The sequence below is a fragment of the Mchenga conophoros genome, linkage group LG2 (genome assembly GCF_057382185.1).
Source record: "Mchenga conophoros isolate Kocher_MC1m ecotype Shallow Benthic linkage group LG2, M_conophoros_male_GT1.1, whole genome shotgun sequence".
Lineage (NCBI taxonomy): Eukaryota > Metazoa > Chordata > Actinopteri > Cichliformes > Cichlidae > Mchenga > Mchenga conophoros.
In genome coordinates this window covers 24913493-24931122 of record NC_140527.1, presented here as the reverse complement: position 1 = coordinate 24931122, position 17630 = coordinate 24913493, and the positions used below count along the sequence as shown (strand labels likewise).

Genomic DNA, 17630 nt, shown 5'->3' with positions numbered 1-17630 from the left:
AAATCATCCCCCTTAAACACAAACACACACGCAAAAAATAGAAACGTGCCAATCATAAAAATCCGAGCCCCTAAAGCAATTTTACAACTTAAAGAATCCCGTATAGCTGCTTTACCACTTAAGCCAGAGCTCACACCTTGAATGTGAAGTCAGCAGAGTGGAATTTGTATTTTGCGACATTTAATGTGATAATTGACATAATGAAGGATAATTCATCCCGGATTTACTCCTGCCATCGATGTCCAAGAGCAACAGCTGTCATTTCACATTACATTAACACCTTAACCAACTTCCCATTTAAATTTCTCCCGCAACTACAGAGAGAGTGCAGAAGCTGGTGGCATCTGAAGCTTTTAATCTATTTCTAATAGGCCTCATTCATTTTAATGAAAGGAGCCATATGGGAAGATTTTATTCAAACTCGCTGCGGATTCATATGGGTTTCCTCCTTGGTTGACAGCCAGAGGTCAGAATGCTGAGTAGAACTGCTTCTAAAGCCTCGATCAGAAGCTCCTTTTTAAAATTTAATACAAATTAGATTCCGCAAATGAAGTTTAATGCTGCATGAACGATAAGACAAGAGGTTGATATAAATCTGCTTCAGAGTCATGTAGTCGGGATTGGCCCAGACCACAACATAGCAGTGGGACAGAGTGGTGAACAGCTAAGGGTGGCCCCCGTTTGATCTCGCTCTCTTTGTGTTAATTATTTACTTAGCGATGTACCTTATTCCCAAGTTGTCATTGTGGTCACAGATGTCTGATATGGAGTTCCATTAACAGATAACAAACATTTGCGATTGCATGAGTGGTATTAAAGCATGGCAAGTAGAATGACTCACGGATTTTTTTGGTTTTAAGGAGGAAATGTATTCAGCTCATCCGGAATGGGACATGAATGAGTTACCCATGAATTTAAAGAGCTGAGTCCAATCGCACCTGCAATGCATTGATAATGAATCAGTTTGCACGGACGACTGGATATTAGAGAAGCAATAATCTGACTCTTTTTTTCTCATCGTGTTTAAATTTCATAGAGTATCTGTGCAGAACTACAGAACTGATACCCGTTCCAATAGAAGTTCCTAATTAGACATTTATATACTGTCATTCTTTTTAGATTTTTGCATAAGTAGAGATTTCTTTTCTACACAGTAAATGAGACTAATAGCGCTGATAGCGCTAATATTGCATTGCAGGCCTGATTGAAAACAGAACTTTTGAGGAAAAAAAACCTAAAATAACTCTTCATTTTGCAGGAATGTCTTCAGAGATCACTTTCTTGTCAATTGCTCTGACGTTCTGTGTAAATTCTGATCTTCATTTCTGACATATACAATCTTCAGGGTCTGCACCATCCCGCTAACATTCAGTAACCTCCCTGACATCTGCTCACGCTGAACCAACCAAACCATGACTCTCCACAACATCCATGTCCACTTTAATTCTTCTCGTGACTTCTTTCTTTTTTCTCTGAGTCTGCCAGGCTAAGAAAGAATTTAGAGGTTTTACCAGCTCCAAAAAAACTGTCTTCCCTACAGCTGTGTGATGTCCTCCAGGTTGGGGGTAGAGACTCTTCTGTGTTCAGTGATGAGAAAGGCAGGATGCCGACAAACTAAATTGTTCCTGTGCAGAAGAATTGGTGCTGATTTGAGCAAAAAAAAAAGGCAATCATGTAAAGGCTGTAATCTTTACTTTTATATGCAAATTCTGATTGCAGATTCTGGCATTCTTGTGATTTGTGGATGGATAGTCTTTGTCCTCAACCTTGCAGCTTTAGGAAATACACAGTGACCAGAGAGAGACAGAGCTACCCATGGGGAGGTGCTTTGGGTGATGTGTCTGCAGTTGGTCAGGCAACATCTTTTTCAGCCAGTTAGAGAAATAAAGCTATCGTGAAAGTGATCGTAGCAGTTAAAACCGTCGAAGCTTCTGCTGGAATTTGTTTCTGCTGTTATTTATAAATTAATCAGTATCAGCTTCTATTCACAAGAATGCTGTTATGGCTTGAATATTGATAGGTTAGTTGCCATAGCAATTTGTATGCTGGTGCAGCTGAAAGGAAATTACCATCTGTAGTCAGACTTCCGCATCCAAAAGCATCTCCATTTATAGTGTTTGCTCTGCCTCTCTCTGAGGCAAGCCCCTCCTTGGTAAAACCCACATTATTGGCACTCAGTGTTTAAGCCCCATTGCAGGTATGTGACTAACACGTGCATCCTAAAGCCAGCGCTCCTGCTTAACACCAGTAGCCAAACGCAGGAGTGCTTCCAATTCTAAGTCAGCATTTCATTATCACCACCACCACCACCATACGACCAATCTCTTTATATCTGTCCCATAGAGTGTCTCCTAATGGTTATCGTTTTATATTATTTTCAAGAAACCCAGTAAACCTGGCAGTGTTAAAACTGAACGAGCAGGGCCTCTTGGACAAATTGAAAAACAAGTGGTGGTACGACAAGGGAGAGTGCGGCAGCGGGGGCGGGGACTCCAAGGTCAGAGCCAGTTTGATAAACCCTGCGGGTAAACCCACCACCACTGAGAGTGGGAGGTGGGGTGGGAAGTGGGGGAAGGGGAACAGAGGGGTAACTGGCAGGCCTGCGCTGCACCACCACTCCAGCAACACTTAATCTCTCTGTGTGGTGTGGGGAAGAGCAAAGGGAAAGGACTGAGGGGGGTGATTGCTTGGTCGGCAGGGGATGAATTTGAAATGCATAGAGAGGGGAATTTTTGCATCATGTCTCCCTGCTCAAACAAAATAGCACTGATTTAAAATTGATCAGTGCTAATTAAAACGGCAAAGTTCTTTGTGTTGTGGCTCCCACGCATCCATTCTGGGACTATAAGTTTAGCTGTACAACATGGTTGATTTCGAATAGGAAAAGATCAAATTAAGAAAGCCTTGTGGCATAAGTGAGTGCAAGCAGTATGCCGGTTACCCCAAGTGATATAGTAATACACATCTACTGCCTTAGGGAGCAAACTAACCGAGCTAGATGGAGTATTAATTCATATCACTTTGATTGATGTTTCTAATGATGTTTCTGCAATATATTTGTGTGCACGTGGGTGTGGTTTGTGTGACATTTTTCTGTTGTTTTGTTTTTTTGACAACAAGCAAATCCAGGCATGTGTATCTATTTGCTGCTCTTTATGTCTCTGAATTAATAACATAAAATAACATGGTATAATATGTTATTTATGTTATTCCCTTATGGTTGGAAGAATCCCAGTAAACCTAGCGGTGTTGAAGCTCAATGAGCAAGCCGTCTTAGACAAACTGAAAAACAAATGGTGGTACGATAAAGGGGAGTGTGGCAGCAAGGACTCCGGAAGAAAGGTTAGTCTCCAACCCGAACCTGGCACCTCACAGCACCTCGCAGCACAACCCTCCTTTAATACTAGACCAGCCCAAAGTGTGCTGCACTTAGCAGCACTCCCCATGTGGCTCTGGCAGCTCTACTGTATTGGCCCAAATATAAGATGATGATTAAGGATAACTCTCACCTGTTTATGGTTGAAAAATGCATTAAAATAGACAAACAAAATTTTCTTATCAATGTTTTTCCATGTATCATTACCTTTAAAGAAGAATATAATAAATGTCAGTTTAGCCTGAAAGAATTGTTATTGCAATCTCTCTACAGAAACAAAATATTTGGATTTAATTACCTTAATTTTGAATTAATAGGAAACCAATAAAAATGCACAAATCAAAGTGAATGAAAGCCACTTTTTCTAAAGTTTATCTACTTCAGCTTTCACTCTGGAGAATGAATTCTAAACACTTTGCTACTATGTAAGTACACAGCGAAGAGATTGTTACATCTGTCCATCCATTCATTTTCTTCCAGCTAAACTGTTACATTTGTAGTTTAATAATATCTAACAATGTCTTTATGGGCTGTCCGTGATCAAAAGTGGCACCACTTGACCGCCTGTCCAATCCACTTCTACTGTAACATTAACATTAACCTTTGCCAGCAAAGAAAGATTGTACTATTTAAACTAAGCCTGTGCACATATATGAATGGCAAGGAAATGGCATGGTAATTTTAATGTCACAAAAGGGCCATAAAGTCTGCAGTGTGAGTCATTAGCATCGGTTCACAGCATTATCTATTAGACTTTTGCTCCACTTGCTCCACAAAAACATGACGTAAATGTTAATGTAAAGGTGTATCCAGGACAACAAGATGACTTCATTTTATGTGCATTAACTGATCAGATCTTTTTTAGACCATATGAAAATTCATTAGCTACACTATACAGACAAAAGTACTGGGCCACCATGAGCTGGAAACCCATACCATGAAGCTCCTGGCACACAGCGTTTGTGCTGATGTTAATGCTGCAGTTAAATAACTGCAGCATTACAGTTACATTACAGTTATGGATCTAGGAGGGATAAGATTTCATGAATGGACTTAGCCATGCAGTACCACACTGCATGGCTAGGTACTTGATTTTATACACCTGTTGCAAAGGTACTGAGAACAGGTGATTTCAAAGATTAAGAGGTGTGGCCCAATACTTTTGCAAATATTTTATGAATTCCTGTTTGGACTAGTTTTACAACAGTCATCAATTTATGATAATTATACTGACAGCTCCCCAGACTGCCATCAGAGACCACCTTGTGGTCTTGCTACTAAGTTTACTGGATTGATCAAAAGTTTTGTTTATTGCATAAAACACATTTGATTACCAAGGGAGAAATGAGCTTATTTTTGTTTGTTTCAAAATGTACATATTTTCACTTTGAAACAGGCCGGCTGGGGTGTTGATCAATACTAGTAGATATATGCCGAGGGATAATTTCAATCTCGCTTTCTCAGCAACACCAAAGCAAATGAACTCAATGCAGCTTACTGTGCAAGTGCATCGACAGTTCCATTATTCAAAGAAAAAAAAATCTGCTGTTTTGATTACGAAAAGTAAATCTTCAAATGTGAAATGACACCCCCCCCACCACCACCACCACCACCACCACCACCACCACTTTGAAAAATGTACTTACCAGAAATACTGTCTTATAATTGGGCCAGTACTCTGGTGGTACTCTGCTGTTTATTTCTTCCTTCTGATGAGATTGTGTTGTCAGAGATTTATTGTTCGTTCCCAGTGTGTAAATAAACAATGTGTGGTGGATTAGCAAGGACTGTTAAAATTAATTGTTAAACATTTGGATCTGGGTAGAAGGAATCCTTATAAAACGGTTTGTCCAATCCTGCAAACAAATGTACACACACAGTGTTAGGATAACATTATATTTGTGCAGTAGATCAAATATGAATTACTCAAGCAGGCTTTTTGAACATAAATCTTTTTTGTCGAAAGGAATGAGAAACACAAAAGGGCATGAAGTGAGAAAGATGAAACATGAGCTATTGGCCCTTGCCTTTATATATTAGCCTTTATAATAATCCTGGCATAACGCTTTTAATTTAAGGTATGCATATATGGATGCCATGTCAATTCATATTAACCCGGAGTTGTATCAAGTCTGCCCACTGCTCTTGCATGCATTAGAATTTTGTTATCTACTGTAAAAAAAAAAAAGGAGTTTCTCCCGACAGAAAAGCTTTAGCGCATTACTTCAGATACCTCTTTATGTACCTCTATGTGGCCCACTGAACTCTCCCATTGCTTGTACCGACAGTTCTATTGGTAGTTTATGCAGAAGTGTCAAACTATGTGCCATGAAGAGCTCAGTCTACAAGGAGCATGTTACAAACAAAATCACAGTAGTTGCAAGGAGTTACATTTGAGGTTAGGCTTTCTGTAGAGTTCAGAGTGGAGCTGAAGCCTATCCCAGCCATAAACTGTATATAAACAATAGTGTGTTCAAGAAAAGTAAAGTAATTGCAGAAAAGCCATAAACCTGCATTCCCCCCAGCAGGAGACGTCTCCTCTGGTTGAAAACAGACCTTAGTAAAAACTGTTCTGATGGAATTATAGGTTCAGTCGATAGTTTGAAGTCATATTAAATACACCATTGTGATCCATTCGTTTTCTTAGATGCTTATATGCTAGTCATCGTCCAGGTGAATGATCAATCAGGGTATGCTACCTTTTTGTTGCAAGCCTATGTTCATCCAGTTCCTCTGTCAAATCCCCACCTCACTTGTACATTTGGTTTCAAAGACATAGCAAAAGTGGCAAACTTAAAGAGTCACAGTGGGACTTTGCTAAGCACTGGGTGCATTCATAGTGACATACAATTTTTATATCCAGTTTGACATTGGGTCAGGGACAGGGTTAAGATTCAACAGGTTGCTGGTGTCTCACAGACAGAGACTGCAATTACTCTAACAACAAGGCACCCTGAAAACCCCCCACACACAATCAAACCCAGATGTGAGATGACAGCCACTGAACCACCTTGCCACCATACATATAACAGACTAATTAAAAGCCTTTATTGTAATATATGCACATATGTACTTAAATTAAGTGATCAAGTTTTTTTGCTTGATCGAATTCAGTGATTAGTTTGATGCTGCTCTCAGATCTGTATGCTAACAATGTAGCAAGAGCTAACAGCAGTTAAGCTAGCACTCTCTTTCCAAAGCTAACAATCCTAGTAGCACCCAGAGGGATTTCAAACTAACCACATCATACTTTATTTGTTTTCTGTGGCCACAAAATAACCTGGAATGGTCCAGTGTTAATTATTTAGCATTATCTCTATACAGCATACTTGTAGTACTTATTCAGCTTTTTATTTCACTACACTGTAATCGTCTTCTTGAAAAACTCAGACTTTAACTACCCTCTGCGAGCATATTTATACTGTAGAGTGGTAAAACACTTTAGCTAGTCATTAGGGTTTGTTTTTTTTTTTTTGGGGGGGGGGGGGGTATGTATGTATGTATTACTGTAAGTGAGTAAGTGGTAAAATTTTCTTCCAGTTTTAATATATCAAAACTAATAAATTGGAAGACTTTCAAATTCAGCTGACTGAACACAAATTCAAGATTTAGTCTAGTGTGTTTGGGGAATAAAACAGCAGATTCAGTCCTCCGTAGCACATAGTTTGGCACATGTCACCTGTTATAGAGTATATCTACATATTTGGACAGACTTTAAACTCAGTTTTGCACTTTGGTTTAAAGTCAGTTTATCTGAGCAAACAAATTGATGCCTCAGTTTTATTTAGTTGCTAAAAACCACTCAACTTTCCATGTGTCTATTTGAGTGATAAAAAACATTCCCCACATAATTTCATGAAAAAGAATATTTAATATACAGAAAATATCAGTTTGGTAGGTTCACTAATTCAAGCCTTAATAATTAATGTCCTCTGTATATCATCAGCAGACACAGATGTAACGTTAGGGGCACTTGCAGCAGAGATAAACAAACCATAATATGAAATAATGTCAAACTAAAAACTTGTTTGTGCTGTTGTCACATGAATGCATGTGTTATGGGGCGTGTTTGTGTGTTTATCTATACCCATTTCCTCACAACAAAAAGTTATCATTTAAAAAGAAAACTGTAATTTGTATGTTTTTGACTTCACATTGTGTAAAATGTAAGTCAGTGTTAAATGCTATCTGGGGCCTGCCACACAAAGCGAGTCGCACATAGTCATGCACGCACTATCTTTATTCTGATTGAAAATTTGGGGTCAGATGCTGGAACATGACTTAATACGGTCTGGTGTTTACGCGAGGATGCACGTGCACTTAATCAGAGCGGAGTGACATGCAGAAGAAATGAAAATGTCACACATGCCTCAGTGGCTATCTTATTGTAGCACACGATTGATCAGCTACCCGCTGCGTCCCCACTCTTGGTTCTCGTGCATTTACGTCATAACAGAGAACGTGTGCAGGAAAAGAAAACGAGAAAGTGAACATTACGTGATGAAATTCTTCTTTCTGAGTGATTTGTGAAGAGGCGTAATCAGTTCCACCTGCTTATTCTAAGCTTTTTCTTTATTCAGATTTTTCCTTAATAGAATCAGAATATTAGCCTCCATATAAAGAAAGCCTCTAATATGGTTAACATTAGTTAAAAGTTAAATTCGGTCCAGTAAACAGTGGATAAACAGCAAAGTTTTGTTACAGAGCACATGCAAGAGGTGGGATTTCACGCAAACAGCCACTTACAATTTAATAAAAGTGTGAAATTTGACTTGACGTTCGCACAAAGTGGCAGGAAGTGAATTAGAGATACACGGCACTTGAAGGCAGGTAGAGTGTGAAATACTATAAAAAGAATATACACTTGTGTAGGGTTATTAAACAGGGTTCAATATCATTGCTGACATTTTAATGTGCTATGTAAGTCTGTTTTGGGAAATAATAATTTTGCCTTCCTCTCTCATGAAGACAACAATAAATCCCAACTTAGTCTAAGACAGAGCATAATCTCAAAGTGTTTTATTATGATGTCTCTGTAAAGTTTGATTTCTTTTTTTTAACTTAAGGCTTTTTTCAGTTTGTCTGCTGTATATGATAGTGTCATCAGATGTTACAGTTTAGCCTCAAATGTTCTGTTCCTGTAGCGACAGAATAAGTAAGTTATGTAAATCTAAGCAGTCACTAAAAGCTCATCATTGTAGTTAACTTGCAACGGCAGATTTTGTTTGTGGCTTTTGGAAGTACTGGCTTTGAGAGAAGACTAGCTGCACTACAAATTATTCATGATATCCTTTTTATAGGGACAGGTGATAAAATGAGCCAAATGTTGAGGGAGCGTTCCTAAGCCCGATTCATGCTTAAGGATGTTTTGATGAATCATAGGAGCCTGCAGTGGGCATCAGTCTGTGCCAACATAAATTCACTCGGGCCTTTTGACTGGAACACCATTCTCTAACTTTAACTCATCGTACCTTCAAACTGCCTTTTGAGTCCTACCTTCGCATGCCGAACATTTTTTTTTTTTGTAGTACCTCCCGTTTGTAAGGGCTTCTGTTTTGTAACCGCGCACACAAAGATCTTTCAAATATTTATGAGTTAACTTTCTCAGAAAAGCAAAGTCACTGAACCAGTTTCACAGAATAACTCTGTGCCCTTTGCACTTATCGTTTTAACACTTGCAGTATTTACTGCTGCTGCTTGTATCATATAAGAAGGTCCCCCCTCCCCTCTTAGGTCTCCTCCCCAAGTTCACCAAGATAAGAAAGCCAAAGTTAGATCCAAAGTTAAAAACTGCTTTGTGAGCCAGGCCTCTGAAATATATTGTTATCCCTGCTATTTTCTTGTTGTGTGGTTATGTGTGTCTTAGCTTGTCGACTTTTATGTTAACTTGTCTTCATGTGCCTTAATAGTTGAGGCGTTTTCTTTACAATGTGGGTTTCTACTGGTTTGGATTAGTGTGGGTTAAACAGTACTGTGCAAAAAAATCTCGAGCCACCCTCATTTCTTAACATTTTATTTCCAAGAAACAAGATTATTGTTCAGACTTCCTGGCCAATGGTTCTTCAGGCTTTTTTGTTCCTTTCTTTCACTCATTTTCAATCTATTCCTAGTTCCTGAAGCTGCTGAACAGTGATCTATGAATGATTCAAGCATAAAAAGACACCAAAGTCCAGGGTTGAACCAATGTTTTGTCTACATATAACGGTCAGCTTATCAAAGAACTACTTTAGCCAAAACACATAATTTGTTTTCAATTCTTTACCTGAATCTACAAAAAATGTCAAATATAACACAGTTTGACAGGCAAAAATTTTTAAAAGTGATTCTCAAAACCTTGGAATATCTCGACATGCAGAAAAGAAAAGTAGATTATATTCCACTGTGCAATGTCATCTTTTTTTTTCTTTTAGCATGATAATGATACCAAACACACTGCAAATGTAATATATATGGTATTTCAACGTGTGGTTCCACAAGTTTCAATAAATTATTGCACAATTTGTTCAGTTTTACTAAGAATATTGTAAAGAAGTCAGCGGTGGCTCAATATTTTTGTCTATAGTTGTCATTTTGCTGTACATGTACTCCATTTGAGTCGTTTCACTTATGATTTCTGTCTGTGAAACTAGTTTATAGCTAAATTTGTCTGTGTGTGTGTGAGAGAGCGAGAGAGAGAGAAAGAGTCCAATTATATGTCATATACTGCTGCCGCTATTGCCTCCTCACGACTTCTCTCCGCCCTCCTTCCCCCAGGACAAGACCAGCGCTCTGAGCCTCAGCAATGTGGCGGGAGTCTTCTACATCCTGATTGGAGGCCTGGGCCTGGCCATGCTGGTGGCACTGGTGGAGTTCTGCTACAAGTCCAGGACCGAGTCGCGCCGAATGAAGGTGTCCACCGCGCGAGCTGCTGCTGCCTCAGCCGCTCAGGCCTTTCACTGCTCAGCCTTAGACAGTGGTGCTAGCGCCCCCTACACAGAGCTGCAGAGCTACGGCCTGTACGCCAACAACACTGTTAAGATATAAGGGCAGAGCACAGCCACGGGGTAGGAAACGCTGTGATCAAGCCATGATGATGATGATGATGATGATGATGATGACATCTGCCTCCACACCCCCTCCCCGCCCATCTAACCGTGATCACAGTAGGGCCTCCCACGGCTTCCAGTGCAAACGCTCTCCTGTACTTCTCTCTACCTCTGCCGCTCCCTCGCTCAGTCTTTATGTCACTGATCTCCTGCAGTGTTGTTCAATCACTTGATTCCAAAATTGCCCTTATGCCTGTTTCGTCACGTTCGAGAAGTAAGTTTTCAGAGCAGTTGCTTAGAGTTTCATGTGTTAATGTGGCAGGATTGTTAGCATGTAGCATTTTTTTAATGTAGTTAGTTTTTGCCTTTGAATTTACATGTAGATGGATTATTTGTCACTATATGTTGTTCTCTAACTAATATTTCCTTCTTGACTGTGTGGTTAAGTACACATGTTGCTTTTCGATGTCACACTGCACAATGTTCCTCACAGGCCTTTTGTTAAAACCCATTACTTAACCCATTACAATAATCTACCACAGCACAGGTATAAAGGCAATTTGAATCACAGTGGTACATCTATCTACTTCTGTCCCTCTGAGCAATTCTCTGCCCTACTCCTTCTTCTCTTTTTGCTGACTGTCTCGCTAACGCAGGCCCCATTGTGGTGAACATCGTTTATATGTATACCATAAGGCAGACGTCGTGCGGCTCGCATGTCTTCCATCACTGCTTTGACCTCGAAAAGTCTTAACTCAAACTGCTGTTATGTTCACAGATCTAAAATGTAGAACTTGTTGCTTTATACTTTACTGGTAGATGTGAGGTTTGGTCTTCAGCAGCTGTTAGTTATCAGCTTCGTGGATCAATTTACAACAAACAGCCTCTGATTTATTCTTCCAGCTTCAAAGCCCCCCCAGGGGGGCGCACTGATATCGTTTTCATGTAAACAAAAAAAAAGGCAGGCTGAATGCGAGGAGTGATCGTCTACATGAAATCTCTTATGTTTTAATCAGCCCACAAAGGGGCCACCTGATCAGTATGCTGAAGAGAATGGTGAGGAGCCTATTAGTCCAGCGGTGCCTTTATGCTGTTTGACTTGAAAGAAACAACAACACCGTTCCAATTAGAGGCCGGTATAATTCTCCAATCCCCGTGCAGCACTTACTGGTTGCTCCAGATCGCACTGGCTTTGCCCGATTTAATCAGCTATAGAATGCGGACAGATAGCGAAGTGGCACGCATGGGCACGTGCACGCACACACACAAGCATCACACATCATTAAGTCAGCATTCGAGCCCAGTGGCTTTTATTGCGCTAGACTGGAGAATGAAGCTAGTAAACCAATGAGTGAAGCCTCAGCTCCCTTCTCTCTGCCCTCCCTTCACTCGGCTCCTCCTGCTACAAATTGGTACATTTGATGCACAATGTCTGGTACCCCAATTTTAACACCGGCAAATATAACTGATAAGGAATGTTTAACAGTTTACTTGCTCCAGATTTTTTGGGTGTGCCTAACATTCAAAAAGGAACATAGGTACATGCAGCAGACTCTTTTGTGCGTGTATTAACGTAAAAAAAAAAAGACTTCTCTGCAGACATTATCTGTGTGCTGCTAGCTCAAACTGTTGCATTCACCGTTTTGATTACAAGATATCGCATGTGTGCACAAATACACCAAAATCTGATCTGTGGGCTAATTGCGATGTTTTTGCTTCCAACAGCAATCCATCAACGACGCCATGCACTGCTCCACCCTGACCAGGATGAGTGGCAACGGGAGCGGCGGAGAGAACGGACGAATCCTCACCCACGATTTCCCCAAGACCGTTCAGACACTGCCCTGCATGAGCCACACCGCCAGCATGGGACTGGGTGCCTCCGGCATGTGATCATCATATTACTGTGCTGGCGGCGAGGGGATAGGCAGGGTGGGGCAGAAGAAGAAGAGCACAGGACTCTAATAACCTCAAAAAAAACATAACAAAACCCATGGCTGTCCGGTTTGACCCATCTATTCTCCCGGCTTTCCCAACTTGAACAAAAACTTACTGCCAAAACGGACTCTTAAAAACCGCTCCTCGCAAATGATGAACAGAGAATCGCAACTTTTTTTTCTTTTTTTTAGTAAGTGGGTGTTTGAAAAATAGATATCGAAAAAAAGAAGGGAAACGTGCTGCAATAAAGAAGTCGTCAACTGGGCGTGTTTTTGGACTTTTTTTTTTTTTTTTACCGTGTTCATTTATGTGGAAAAAAAAAAGAGTTTTATTCTTCAGTGTGACGCCTGCGCTGTGCCATTTCGATGGAGCTGTTGACGTTAGTCTGCTTGTGCAATATCTTCACCTCCACTGCTGACCTTGTACTACCTAGATGCTTTCCGATGGCTGATGGATCATGTCTTTGCACAGATGTGGCAGAGGAGGACAAACACTTGTGACTGCTACGATGATATGATGTTGTTTTCGGGATGTCCCCACCTTCCTTCACTTTTACATTTATACTCCATTTTTGAAGGACTAAGTGCTCAGAGTAGCATAGCCAATTTTTGTGAGATAGTGGTTTACGCTAGATTGATAGCGCAGATTAGTTCGTCTCACGTATTTTTGATTTGACTTGTGTTTCGATGACGGTTAATGATGTTCAAATCAGAAGTTGTCCAGGCTACGACAAACAAGCATTGCTGCTAGACGTCATTGAGCACATCATGCCTTGTCTTAGTGCCACATGACCATTCAAATGCGGAACATTGTACACAGATTGAGTTTGAGTACTTACATCGATCATCAAAGCAGTCATTGGGCACATTCATAAATGCTCACCTCAACCTACGTGAAAAAGAGAATGGAGATGACACAATGACACATTATCCTGTATGTACAATACTGAGTGACCTTAAACTGTATTCTGCTGTTGTGACATTTATAGCATAATCACTGATACACTGGACAGTCTTTTTGAAGACAAATTTAGAGTTTATCTACAGTTGTTGCAGCATTGATATGTTTTGTTCAGTACTGAGTGAAAAAGCCAGAAAGCCGGCTTCCTCGCTGTTGCTAGCTAGCACAGCAAGGAGGGGGTGCGATTGATACACTCGATGTGACTGACAGATTTGGAGTTAGTATTGCTATTGGAAGTCAAGGTTATGGTGATCACTGCGCTACTTGGCTCTCCCGAGTTCTCCCTTTCAGATCACATCAAGTATCAAGGAATCAGAGTGACAGGCCTGGGACATTAGAGGGCAGATGTGACAAAGGGCAGACATCCTAGGTTTGGCATTTAGGCCCTAAAGTAAGATTCCATACCAGAGCATTTCAGTACATTTAACATAAAACGACCGTCGGTGATGCACTTTGTATTTCTTGGGCCCATTTTGTCACACACCATGGTAATTTATATTCTTATGCATAAGTGGCCAACGGCAGAAAACAAACCTTTAGCTAATTCTGTGATTTAAAACGGAAAGATGATGTAACAGGAGGGAAAACGAGAAACACTGGCATGATTCTATAATTTTATTTTTTTCGTTTATTGACAATAATTCCAGAGAAGCGACGATACCAACAATTTTCACTTTTGTTTTTTTTTTCATTAGAACAATTTGAGTGTTTTGCTGCTGTCTGCACTAGTTTACTTGTTTTTTTATAGCCAGGAGAAATGTGTTGTCACATATTTCAGTATGAAGATGTTTTAATCAAAACGCGATGACAGTGTTGACCCCCGTCGCTCTCACAAGGCTCTGATCATCAATAAATCACAATGGGCCGAAACAGCTTTTGCTTAAATCCCATCTGACCTCAAACCAACATTTTACACACAAGTAAGATATTCATGAATATTCTCATGACAGTAGCAATTATAATAACAGCGCACATTTGTTTTCATGTATGAAAATAGTTTTCATATATGCAAACCAATGAATTGCCTCCAACCATGTACCAACAAATGACAGTCAGCTGTAATTTTTTTCCACAAAGTGCATCACATATTAAAACCTAATTTATATGTATTTTTTAAAGGTTTATTAGGAAATAATCCTTAAAGCAGTACATTCATTAATAATGTGGCTTTCCCACTTATCCAGTAACTACGGGGAATCACGTGTCCTTTTTTAAGCTTTCACCACAGACAGTAATATTTCAATTTTATTTTTTTAAACAACTTCTACACTTTTTCTATGATAGCCCTCTCTGCATTTTCTTTACATAGAAATAGATAGAAATAATTGGTAGCACTATGCTGACTGCAAATAGCGGGAGGACCTGTTATTTTAGAAAAACTGAGAACATACACATGGTGATAAGAAATGTATTGGATGTTGCGCTCTTATCATAAATGCACAAAAGCATATAAGTGGATAGGGTCCAGTGCTTTAGCTTTTTCCTTTTTTTCCTCCCCAGGCTTGCACATTTTGCGACAAATGCATCATGCCTTGATCATCCTTAGGAATTTTGTGTTTTGCCAGCCTCTCTGAAGCATTCAGTCCCAGTTTCTGGGTATTATTGCAGAAAAGGTGCAGGATAAAGTGAAGGAAATATGCAGTATTCTGGTTTGTTGTATCGAAATGAAATTTCAGCAGGGTCAGGTGACTCACTGATATTTTTTTAGGCAGTATCAGAGCAATAAGTTACAGTATCAGACTTTGACTAGTTCATTTTTGTTTTGAAAGATTGATAATCATAGCTGGTTTTGTTCTTTTCATTGGATTTGTCAACAATAATTTAAAAAAAAAAAAAAATATATATATATATATATATATATATATATATATTAGGGGTGCAACGATACACAAAATTCACGGTTCGGTTCGGTTCGATACTTTGGTGTCACGGTTCGATATTTTTTCGATACAAAAAATGTTCATGCATTTTTAATTTGTCATTTATTAAAATTATAAATATATATTTTAACTCGAAAGTACAGTTTTTAAATTTAACCCTAACCCTTGTGCGTGTTTTTTATTTTGACAGCGAATGCGCACCTGCGGACCACTTATGTGCAGCCCTGGTTATTTAGCTCATCATATTGCAGCCACAGAAATTCTTTTGTCCATGAAACCATAAAGCTGCACTTTCTTTTTGCCTTATAGTCTGATTTGTCATAACTTCTCCGTTTTGTGGTAAGCTTTTCTTTGGCTGTCACTTCTTCACCCTGACCTGTCTTATTTGGCTCAGCAGAACTGAAATGCTTTTACACATGCACTCACATAAGCTCAGCGATTCTCTGCGCGATCAACCTCTCACATGTTTAAGCTTGCTGCGTCATGTTTGCATAGTAAGCTAACGATTAATAAGACGATGTCAGAGGAATTGGTGCACAAATTATCATCACTCACAGATCAGTACTGTCGCTCTCTATACACAGTTCGCACGATTGCAAAGTGAAAGCAAAAAAACAAGCGCAAATTCAAACGCGACTTCAATATGTCACATATTGACAGTGGCTCACCGATGCCAATGACATAATTACCCAGCTACATTTCTGAAAGAATGCAAAAGCATTGACATATATTTTTCCTACAATAGCCCGACGGGCAGGGAAGAGATAGATTTTGGTAGCCCGACTGAAAAAATCGCTAGCTCCGGGACGTCGGGCTAGCGATATTGCAAGCCCTGTATCTGATTGAGGAATCACTCATCTTTGGAAAAGAGAGTTTATTACAGAGAAATGGCTCTTTCCAAAATAAAAGCTATACTATCCGCTTCTTCTGGGCTATATTCTCAGCAGCATAAGGAGAATCATGTGCTAACAGCTGTCTAAATGACTCGGCTAAAGTTAGTAGCATGCTTGCTTTTTTTTGTCTGCTTCCACTTGTCTTTGCACTAGGATGATGTCGGCGTAAATGTGCAGTCATATTCGTTGTGTTCCCACTAGTGCTTTCAGGTTAATCTCGTTGAAATGACCTTAACGCCACAACACGGCAAATCTCCGTTAACGAGCTACCGCCGATAGCTCCGTGCATGGGGCTAGACGGCCAACACGTTAACGAGCTAACTGCGCTAACACACTATGTAATTGAGCATTGCGTGGCACATCCAACATACTGTTTTACTTTAGTCCATGACTCGCTTACCTTCAGGGTCATACGTCACATGAAAACCAAAATAATTCCAAACGCCAGATCTGAATGAGGGTGGGAGAGGTGCCCTGCCCTCTTCCTTCTGACGATGCTGTCTGTGTTGAGCGCTCAGTGGATCTGCGCTGGACAGTGCAGCCTAGGCGGAGTAGTCGAACACAGATTCACTGAGCGCTCAACACAGACAGCATCGTCAGAAGGAAAATTGATAAAATAAATTACAAATGTTGTATTGTTCGATACATATGCGTACCGAACCGAAAGCACTGTATCGAACGGTTCAATATCGATACGAATATCGTTGCACCCCTAATATATATATATATATATATATTATATATATATATATATATATATATATATACTATTGCCAAACTGATTGTTTAAATGGAGTAGTCGTACAGCTGAAAAATGTGCCAGGAGAGAAATCACTAACAGTTTTTTTTTTCATAACACATCAGAGCCTGGAGCTATGTAAAGGATGCATTATGTGCCTTCAGCCAGCATGAACATCTTTTCCTCTTACATAGCTATCACTCCACCTCAGTCCACCTCCACAAATATTCCACTGCAGAGTACAGCAATTTCACATACCCAAATCGTTAAAAGGCTTTCAAGTAAATATAGGAAAAACCGAAGATTAAGCAGAGGGAGCAAGTTGAGGGAAATGTGAGTAAAAATTAAAGTTCTTTTTTAAAAAAGTGGTTCAAAATTATAGTCCTTGAAAAGAGAAGTCCTAAAATGCATCAACCATCACCACTGGCTTGATATCTGCGTGTCTTTAACAGTGTCCAAGGGGGTGAGTTTAGTCTAAGGTGACTGGAAGGTCGAAGCGCTTGAAATGGGATTTTCACTGCTGTTGGATGCCAGAGGTCAGCTTTGGATTATGTACTGCAGAATCTAGCTGACCTCTTATTTTACAGCCAAGCGCCTGTACAAAGGCAGCACTCATCCTCTGCTTCCACAAATGGATGTGCTTTTATTTTTATTCCTGAGTTTGTATCCTTTTTTTTCCTTTTTCGAGGGTACCAAATCTAATGTGGAACCTCTCTTTCCGCCATTCCGCCATAAGTGGGCAAGCAAAAATCATATGTATCTCCACATTGTTATGTATATAAAAGGATTTTTCTCTTCCCCAGTGAAAATGTTTGTTCT

General features: G+C 39.8%; 1 protein-coding gene across 3 annotated transcripts in view; it reads left to right on the top strand.

The window, feature by feature from the left end:
• Window positions 1–16761, top strand: part of gria1a (glutamate receptor, ionotropic, AMPA 1a) — an 81221-nt gene extending 64460 nt beyond the window's left edge. The window contains exons 14-16 of one of the 3 annotated variants that reach the window (XM_085289734.1): window positions 3228–3342; window positions 10130–10264; window positions 12127–16761. In XM_085289734.1, the coding sequence (XP_085145860.1) occupies window positions 3228–3342; window positions 10130–10264; window positions 12127–12294 (418 nt within the window). In that variant the 3' untranslated portion in view covers window positions 12295–16761. Of the gene's footprint in view, window positions 1–2382; window positions 2498–3227; window positions 3343–10129; window positions 10420–12126 lie in introns of all 3 variants that reach the window. The other 2 variants (XM_085289725.1, XM_085289743.1) reach the window with 2 other exon arrangements.
• Window positions 16762–17630: the final 869 nt, after the last annotated feature.